Below are 9,100 nucleotides of genomic sequence, written 5' to 3'. Positions count from 1 at the left end.
TATTTCTTGACAGCAACAGAGTCAGCATTAACGTTCGTTTCCTGCTCCAGCTCCACCGCAGCATCATTTCCTTGTGGTGCACTTCTTTCCCTGTCCTGGACGAACAGCTTCTCCAGTGGCTCGTCCCGGCTAAACAGGTCCAGGATGTACGCAGCGCAGTACTTTTCGAAGTGGGAGACACGTTCGCTCTCGCTTGTCAGGCCTTCAACCAGTGGAAAATTTCCTCCCTCACTTTCGGCACAAAGATGTAGCACAGTGCCGTCTGGACGAGTCTCTCCGTCACCATCGCACACACGGCATAGTTCCACTTGACTGCGTCCTTGTTGATAGGAGCTTCTCTCGTGGCCACCTCGAGAGGATTGGAGTCGCAAAATCCCAGCTTTAACACGCCGATCCCCAGGTCGACGAGCTTGATTGACGAGTTGTGCGTGAAACAGTAGCCTTTCCCACCCAAGTAGAACGCCTCTGTAATGTCTCTGAGCACACTCCGCAGGTAACGGTCCGAGCGCAGGATCATCAATGTGTCGTGGACAGAATTCGGTGCATTTAGCTGGCTGCCACCTTTGGTCGCGAGTGTTAATGCGAAGTCCTCCAGAAATTCCAAAGCCTTCTCTCTCGGGGTACGCCTGCTGATGTACGCGTGCAGAGCACTAGCGATTGTGCCAGCACGGGCCTGGTAGTACTTGGAAAACAGCCTTTTGTAGTCGCCGGGGCCCAAAAAGCTGGACACATAGTCCGAGAAGGCTCCAAAGCTGCTGGAATCTTCAAAAGTTTGGGTAGTAGCCACTATTTCCTGCGTGAGCTGCTCGGACTCCCCGCTGCAAACCGGCGATTCCATATCCTGAGCCTCCGCGAGAAGTTCTCCCCCCGTTCCAGCTAGAATGCACGCTGTTGGAACCTTCTTCTGCGTTCTAAACGCCTTGACGGCCTGCGAGAGCAAACTCTTGAGCTTCGCCGGGTGGATGTCGGATCTAAACCTGTTCCTGAGCGGCGGCAGTGCCTCGTCCACCACAAACAGCAGCTTCCCGCTGCTGCCTGCTAGACCACCATCGATCCTCTCGTAAGCTTCTTGGACGAGAGCCGAGAACTTCTCTTCCAGGTACGCGCTCGGCAACTCTTGCTTGATCACGAACAGCGTCAACTCCCGGAACACGTCTCGAGGCCGGCACTCAGTCTGGCAAATCAACCACTCCAGCGGCGAGATCCCCGGCTTGATCTCCAGAACCTTCGAAAAGATGGCCAACCTCGCCACCAAAGCACACAGTGCCACATCCATGCCAACTCGTCGGGGGATAAACTCGGTGGCCTTGTTGTGACTCGGGTAGCAAAGCTTGAGCGTCTCTACGACCGCTGCGAAGTCCTTGGATTCACCGTTCTCTACCCGCGAGGCCACGAAGTAGAATCCAAAGTTCTGTGCCAGGACTTCGTAGAGAGTTCTCGTCTTTCCACACCCCTTTCCACCGACGAGGAAAACGCAGTGATTTGTAGCAGCCTCTCGGAGTCGAGCAACGATCTCGGTGGCCAGCGTCCCATCGTTTCTCGAATCCTCGAGCCTGTGATGGAGAAGGCTGGGCACCGCCTTGGCCGGAGTGCTAAAGGACGCCACTTCCACGTCCACATTGGGATACTTCTGGTAGAATATCGGAGGATCGCTCACGATGCCTTCGAGCGTGGATCGATTCTTGTCCAAAAATCCGTCCAGCAGCGATTCGAAAGGCTCGGCTGCTGCGCATCCAAATCCGTGAGAAAGAATGCGCCCATTCGTTTGTCCTCACCTTCGTGCCCGCCGGATGGATTGTGGCCGTCGTGCAGCGATTGGAACGTCTCGGGAGATTCCCGAGGCGCGGGAGATGGATCTGCGAGTGGAATGCGTCACAAGAATGCGCCATAGCTTCACACATTTCGCTCTTACCTCCGTTCAAATCGTTCTCCATACCGAAGCCCTAAACCCTGAACCCAGAATATTCTTTGGTTCTTCTTTTAGGGTTCTTGGGAATGGCTCGAAGGCAGGATGTCGTCTGTCGAGATTTCCAGCGCGGGACGTAAGTGAAGAGTTTGATTTGGTCGATCCAGGCTTGATTTCTCGTCTTTCCAGCTGCCGGTTCGGTGCGCATTGCAAATTTCTCCACCAGCAACAGGTAGATTTGTAGCATCCGATTGAAGAGATGTTTTGGTTTTGATCGAGCTCTTTCAGGCGGGATTTGGGAGGCAAAATCAGGCTGTTCAAGCGCCTGTTCAAGCGCCAGAACACAGGTACTTTTCTCTGTTTCCTTCGATTCTTGCTCAATCGTGCTTTGATTTTTCTCTCTTTTCTTCCAATAGGTGCAATGATCCGAGAGCATGCAAGGAGAGAATTCGAGATGATTTCACGAATGAAAGGCCGAGTTATTGGCGCTTGACGTGCTACGCTCATTGGAAACAGTTAAGTTCGCTTTCATCCTGTTCTTCCTTTTGTTCAAGGAAGAAAAAAACTCTTTTTTCTTTGCTTCTCTAGCCTTCCCAATGATATTTCTGGAGATACAAGCTTTGAGGAGCTGCGAGCCATGGCTTACGAATCTGCTCTACAAGGAATGCCGCTCCGAGATATTGTAAGCGAAGCTTTTTCCTTCTCTTAACTGGGTTACTGATTCGTGCACCATAGACGAGCAGGGAAGCATATATGTTTCGTGCCAAGGAGGCTGAATTTGACGCCCTCAAGAGAGATCCTTACAAAGGACCAGCGAGCAAAGGCTTCTCCAATGTCCAACCTTCGCCACTAGCGTCAAGTACAATCTTTGGCAAGCTCGTGCCAAACAACTCGCCTATATCTCAGATGTTTAAGCAAGATACCAAGTAAGTAATGTTTGCTACTACGTTTTGGTCAACTTATCTCTCGGTAACAGCATGGGAGGATTTGGAAATGGACCGGTTATTTCTCCGCCTCAGCAGATCCAACCAGCGGCTTTCAGCTTTCCATCACCCTCCCCGTTCCCTGCTCAGTCGGTTTTTCCACAAAATCCTCAAAGTCCATCGCCATTCACCGTGCAGCAGCCATCTCCTTTCAATCCGGTGTCATCTTTCGGCAGCAATAATGCAATGCAAAATGCTTTCAGTCCTCTGCCAACTCCAGCGATTGTCCAGAGTCCATTCCAGCAGCCTTCTGGTAAGCTTAAGCAAATACACCATCCATTCGGTTCTAACGAATTTTGTCGCATCAGTTTCTCCTCCGACCGCGGCTGTTTTACCAATGTAAAAGCTTCTTGTTTTGGTTTTGAAACGTTTGTTACTTAAAAACAACATGCAGAACTCCAGAAGAGACTGCGACGTGGGGTGTGGAGCAGTGGGAGCTTGGCCAGGTAAAAAATCCTCTCATACTTTGTTTTGAGGCTTTAAGACGAGGAACTTGGCTGCTCCAGATTCCAGAGGACGAACCGCCTGTAGCGGTCAGATAGCAAATTGAGGTTCGTCGTCGTCGTCGAGAGAGATACGCGTAAATCTTCACTGACTTTTATATTGGCTTTACTATAATGTTGAATTTACTTTTATAGCTATCACTTTGAGAGCTCAAGGCCGATACGTGGCCTACGAGAGTATCGACACCGAAAGGCGCCGGAAACACAGCCGCTGATTCGTAAGTACTTGCGTGGTGGATGATCTTAATTGCCGTCTCATAACACGCGCTTTCAGGAAAGCTTTTCACTTGTCGGAAACGCCAAGTTGGACGACAAGTTTGACAAATCGTGCACAGTGCAGAGCAATAAATGGAGATTGCCTTGCAAACGAACAACCAAATGGATTTCATTCCCGACCTCTTCGACGAGTTGGTGCTCGAGAACATCTTGCCAAGGCTACCTTGGTACACTCGCCCGGTGTGCCGAGCAGTCTCCAGCTCCTGGAAAGCTCTCGTGGACAGCGCTCTACGCGACGATCATCTCATCAGCAGCACTCGCGACTTCCAGCTCCCGCTGCTCCGAGACGCTCCAGTGGTCTGTCTGGGAAACGAATACGAGGTACTCGAAGCTCTCATTTCGGACAGGTCACGGGGGTCACAGGTGTGGCGGAAGCTCCCGCCGATAGAGAATCTACCCGAGGGACGAGCAAAGATTGTTGCATGGTCCGGCATGGTTCTCGTGTGGACTTTGGCACCAGGCAAGTGCTGGTCACCTTCGAGAGATCTCATCTTTAAACTCGACGTCGGTGGTGCTAAGTGGACGTGGGACGTGATTCCGGCCAAAAACTCCAGTAACTGGTTCGACGCCATCGCTTTTAGTGGCAAGATATACTCGACCTGGGAAAACAGGGGATCTCCCTATAGCCTCCGTGCTCCTGTCAAGCTGGACGTCAGAGTATTTGATATGAAGGTGGACGCGTACAACACTATTGGAAAGTGGAATTTTTCCAACGTTGCGGTGGCGCTCTCGCCGGCTGGCGACGAAAACTTGTATGGTCTACAGTGGCACAAGGAGACAGTGGAACTCATGCGCTACGATGCTGCGTCGAGTACGTGGAAGCCCCAAGAGGAGATACCAAGGCAGACAGAGCACAGGAACTCGACGCTCACGGTAGTGAGTGGTGATTGCTTTGATCCTCCAGTGAAGCTGGGAATCAATGCCATCACTTACGGTTACCTCGATGGCAATGCTATACACTGGTATAACTCGGCAGTGCAAAAGACTTGGATGGCGATTGCGGAGAACAGGCCCGAAGAAGCAGCGAGTTTCAAGGTTTTTGTGATCCGAGGCGTCCTTTACGCAGGCTCGACGTCGATCGATCCGAAGAAAATTAAACGCTGCAAGATTTTCGAAGGAAAGATAGATGTGGCAAGCAGGAGGATGGTGTGGGAACCAGTTGCTGGCTTTCCCGTGGCGATCACTTGCTTCACTCGGATGACTTAAGTATGAGTATGTCCCTGTTTCTTCGATGCGATTGATCCTTTGTCTCGGTTTTTCCACCGCTGGCCGCCGCTATACCAATGTAATTTTGTCCTCTTTTTCTTGTATTCTTTCTCACGTCTTGTTCCTTGTGATTTCCAGATGCAGTATAGTGCTCAAAGTATAGCGGTCTAAGGCGGAAGATCTGTGAGTGCGTTGTGAGCTCTTTCTTGATCTGGCCGTTTTTAACACTCGCTTTCAGGATAGGAGCGATATGAGCGATACCGATCTCATTCCCGGTCTCTGCGATGAGCTTGCTCTTGAGAACATCCTACCGAGGTTGCCATGGTATACTCGTCCGGTGTGCCGAGCAGTCTCCAACTCCTGGAGAGCTCTAATGGACAGCGCTCTTCAATACGACGCTCATCTCCTTAACACCACTCGCAACTTCCAGCTCCCGCTCCTCCAAGACACTCCACTCGTGAGCCTGGGAAACGACTCCGAGGTACTCCAAATTCTCATTTTGGACAGATCACAGGGGTCATGGCGAAAGCTCCCACCGATAGAAGGGCTCCCAGTGGGCCGAGCACAGATGGTGGCGTGGTCCGGGATGGTTTTCGTGTGGACTTTGGCTCCTGGCAAGTCCTGGTCACACTCGAGAGATGTCATCTTTAAGCTGGATATTGGCCGTGCAAAGTGGACATGGGACAGGACGCCGGCTAGGAGGGCGAGTAACTGGTTCGACGCCATCGCCTTTGGTGGCAAGATATATTCCAGCTGGGAATACAGGAGATCTGTCTATGGTATTCATCCTTCCGTCAAGCTGGACGTGATAGTATATGATATGGAGACGGGAACCTGCGACACCATTGAAAAATGGTTTGTCTCGGGCGCCGGGGTGGTGCTCTCGCCGGCTGGAGACGAGATCTTGTATGGTTTTCACGATAAAACGATGGAACTTATGCGCTACGAGGCTGCCTCCAATGCGTGGAAATCGCAAGAGCAGATAACAGGGAAGCCAGAGTTCCGGACCACGAAGGTGGTCTCCGGTGATTGCTTTGAGCCTGCAATGGAGGTGGGAACGAACGTCATCTCCTACGGAGGGGAGGCCATGCGCTGGTATAACTCAGCAGTGCAAGAGGCTTGGGTGGCGATCGAGAAGTGGCCCAGGACGGACAGGTTTAAAGTGCTGGTGATCCGTGGCGCGATTTATGCAATCTCTAGGATGGTTTATTCGAGTGGAAGTTTGAAACACTGTGAGATTTTGAGAGGGAAGATAGATGTGGCAAACAGGAGGCTGGTTTGGGACGCAGTTGCGGAGTTTCCCTTTCCTGTGACAATCACTTGCTTTGTTAGAATGGCTTGAAGTAAAATTGTTTTAGTGCTTGTTGGGTTTTTAGAGTGCTCTGGACTTTGTTTAATCGAGTCGATTGGAGTTTTCTCATGGGTCTTTCCTGGGACGCGTTTTAGCGTCGCCTCGGCACTGTTGGGCGGCTCGTTGCCAAACTAAGCGGGTGAACGCTTGGAGGCAGAGGATCACTGCGCCATCTGTTGTGTTTATGCTGTAGCCGCCAGGTGGAATAGAGACTCATACGGACTGTACCACGCACTTATTTCGAACAAGGAAAAAACTCTCATTTTTTCTAAGCTGGACAGGTTTCTTAAAAACTGCACGCGGCTTGCTCGATCCATCACAGTTGCCGCAATGCTTGGCACGCCACGGCCTGGAGGCGCGCTCCTCTGCTACTGCGCAGCTTGCCCACCAGCGACTCCAGGGCTTGGTTGATTTTATTTATTTAGTATTTGGATATATTAACTATATTACTAAATCAGGCTAGAATATACTTGGAATTTTTTTTGTGTGTTTTCACAAAAATGAATTAATAGTTTTAGTTACTACTTTAAACATTTTTTATGATTATTAGTTTTTGTATCCCATATTACATTATGAGGTGTAATTGCGTTATATATTACAAAGTTACAGTCGTTCTGCATAATAGAATATGTGAAAATAAAACAATTTACACAATAATATTCTATTGACCATAAAACTTCTTTCTTTTCAGAATATAATACAGAATTTCCATCAATTTGAGTTTTCCAATAACATAACTCAAAGTAATCTTTAGAATTATTAGATTGCCATAAGAGATTTGTACCGGAATAAAGGGAAGCCTTACAATTTGATTCAATAAAAAAAATATTTTTACCATTTGAAGAAATTAACATTTGTCCCTTAAAAAGTATATCATTATCAAAACCAGCATTTAAAGTATTTTTAGCAATAAAACATTTATGCGGCAGTGACATCGTATAAATATGTGTGTTAAAATTATTCATAGATATTGTATGATTGTTACCAAACCATAAAAGAAAATTATATTGAAGTATAAACTTATCACCCACAATTTTACAAGACTTTGAGCCTGTTTCAATCATGAGTCTTTTATTAAGATTTATCTCCAAAACCTTTTTTGAGTACCAAACCAAGAACAGTGTGACTTTCTTGTAAACATGTTGATGGTATTAAATCAATTCTTTGAATTTTCACTGCAACAGCTCCTCTGTCAAAATCTACATAGGTAAGATCATTATAATTTGGAGCATAATCAGTATATGTATGAATTCTTTTTATAAGTTCCTTAAAACCATTTTTTATAATAAGATTCATCTCACTTTCATAAAATGTGTTATTTTCTCCCCATTCAATATGTCCTCTACAATAAATATTACTAACAAAAAATATTAGGAAATTACAAATAAAAATCATTAATACACTAGACTAAAATTTAAAACTATTTATAGTATCATTTGTTCTTTATTGTGCATACATGTGTCTTTATAGAAAATATAGTTCAAAAAGATAGAGTTATTGATTACAACACTTGGTTTACTTTGGAAATTTATAAATTCTTTTATGTAAGTAGTGATCCAGAATTCCTATTTCTAAATTATTTAGACCTGAATTTTCTTAGCTATCAATTATAATATTATAAAATATATTACAAATATATTTATATTAGCATATTTTACTTCAACAAAATCTATACTAATAAAATAATAAAACAGCTTATAAGAAAATAATATATTATGTAATTTTGTTTAAAAAATAATAACACTAGAGTTTCAATTATAGATTTATTAAGTTTAATTTGTAATATTTTATTTATGATAGTTGTTTAAATCTGTTAGTAAGAGTTATAGTGTAAGTGAATGTGAGAATATAATTTGTTTTTCACTACCACAATCTCTATATTACCTTATGACCCATTTGGGGATGTAAAAATTATTGTCACCATTAATAAAAATGTTTATGTTCCTTTTAAAAGAATAGTCTAGAGTAAGAAAAATGAAGAAATAAGCAACATGATACAAACAACTCCTAAAAATTCCTAATGGAGATTCATCATAAATATATGCTTTGATCTTGTTATATAAGAGGATGGGGATATAAATAGGCAGAAAGAGTTTTTTATATGAATTAATATATAAATTACAATACCATGAAAAGTTAGTGCTTTTTGCATAATAATAATAAAACTCAAATTTTTTGAAAGACTCAAAGTAATCTGACATCAAAGAATCAAGTCCATCTACACTTCCAATATTGAAAGGTAATCTTGCATGAAAGTAATGGTTGTAGATGAGAATACTAATTTGCAATTATGAGATTTGACATTGACACAGTCATTGATATATAATAGACTTTTCATTTCAAATAAGGATGCAATTAACTTTCTTCCACCTTATTATCAACATATCAATTCGTACTATATCTCTTATATTGGGATTGTAGCAAATACTCACCTGATGCAGTGACAAAATTGCCATATCTAGGTGACTTGCAAAAGGGTGAGCAACTTGGGAAATGCAATCACTAGAACAATGAAGAAAAAGTAAAAAAATAAAGGAAACATGAAGTTGAAAGTTGAGGAGATTCAGATATTGTTGTCAAACCAAGCATTATAGATGCTCTAGGACTATTTTGTACTCTTATTTCTTTGCTTTTTAGCTATATACTTGAGAATTGTTTTGTGCTCTAATTCTTTCACTCTTATAGTATATATGATCATAGAATGAGATCTGAATATATTATCACCATAAATTTTGGATGATATATAGGGATAAAATAACCACTAAAAGCTCTCTTATAAAGTAATTACCACATTTTCAGTTGATTAAAAAGAAAGAGATAGAATGTATTACATGTGGTATCAAAGAAAATGGAATTAGTTTAATTTTTATTGATT

The 9,100-nt window shown here is 44.4% G+C and overlaps 4 protein-coding genes across 5 annotated transcripts in view; 3 read left to right on the top strand and 1 right to left on the bottom strand.

Annotated features, from left to right (window-relative positions):
- LOC9652164 overlaps positions 1 to 1,943 on the bottom strand; it is a 2,543-nt gene extending 600 nt beyond the window's left edge. Inside the window, exons 1-4 of the mRNA XM_024670778.1 lie at positions 1,913 to 1,943; positions 1,776 to 1,856; positions 210 to 1,725; positions 12 to 129 (exon numbers count right to left, since the gene is read on the bottom strand). Of these exons, the coding sequence (XP_024526546.1) occupies positions 12 to 129; positions 210 to 1,725; positions 1,776 to 1,856; positions 1,913 to 1,934 (1,737 nt within the window). The 5' untranslated portion in view covers positions 1,935 to 1,943. The remainder of the gene's footprint in view (positions 1 to 11; positions 130 to 209; positions 1,726 to 1,775; positions 1,857 to 1,912) is intronic.
- Positions 1,943 to 3,530, top strand: LOC9635268 (zinc finger CCCH domain-containing protein 16). Its single transcript, XM_024670303.1, has 10 exons — positions 1,943 to 2,042; positions 2,096 to 2,138; positions 2,195 to 2,253; positions 2,323 to 2,421; positions 2,495 to 2,588; positions 2,642 to 2,832; positions 2,883 to 3,142; positions 3,198 to 3,228; positions 3,284 to 3,335; positions 3,396 to 3,530. The coding sequence occupies exons 1-10, from the start codon at positions 1,996 to 1,998 to the stop codon at positions 3,429 to 3,431; spliced, it is 912 nt and encodes a 303-aa protein (XP_024526071.1). The 5' UTR covers positions 1,943 to 1,995; the 3' UTR covers positions 3,432 to 3,530.
- Positions 3,530 to 4,976, top strand: LOC112344837. The gene is made up of 2 exons (XM_024670297.1): positions 3,530 to 3,610; positions 3,667 to 4,976. The coding sequence occupies exon 2, from the start codon at positions 3,741 to 3,743 to the stop codon at positions 4,872 to 4,874; it is 1,134 nt and encodes a 377-aa protein (XP_024526065.1). The 5' UTR covers positions 3,530 to 3,610; positions 3,667 to 3,740; the 3' UTR covers positions 4,875 to 4,976.
- Positions 4,875 to 6,237, top strand: LOC112344838. Of its 2 annotated transcripts, none has more exons than XM_024670298.1 (3): positions 4,875 to 4,953; positions 5,013 to 5,057; positions 5,113 to 6,237. In XM_024670298.1, the coding sequence occupies exon 3, from the start codon at positions 5,125 to 5,127 to the stop codon at positions 6,214 to 6,216; it is 1,092 nt and encodes a 363-aa protein (XP_024526066.1). In that variant the 5' UTR covers positions 4,875 to 4,953; positions 5,013 to 5,057; positions 5,113 to 5,124; the 3' UTR covers positions 6,217 to 6,237. The 2 variants fall into 2 exon arrangements, with proteins under 2 accessions (XP_024526066.1, XP_024526067.1); XM_024670299.1 differs by having other exon boundaries at positions 5,013 to 5,061.
- Positions 6,238 to 9,100: the final 2,863 nt, after the last annotated feature.

Source organism: Selaginella moellendorffii, unplaced genomic scaffold (genome assembly GCF_000143415.4).
Source record: "Selaginella moellendorffii unplaced genomic scaffold, v1.0 SELMOscaffold_6, whole genome shotgun sequence".
NCBI lineage: Eukaryota > Viridiplantae > Streptophyta > Lycopodiopsida > Selaginellales > Selaginellaceae > Selaginella > Selaginella moellendorffii.
This window is presented reverse-complemented; position numbering and strand designations above follow the sequence as displayed.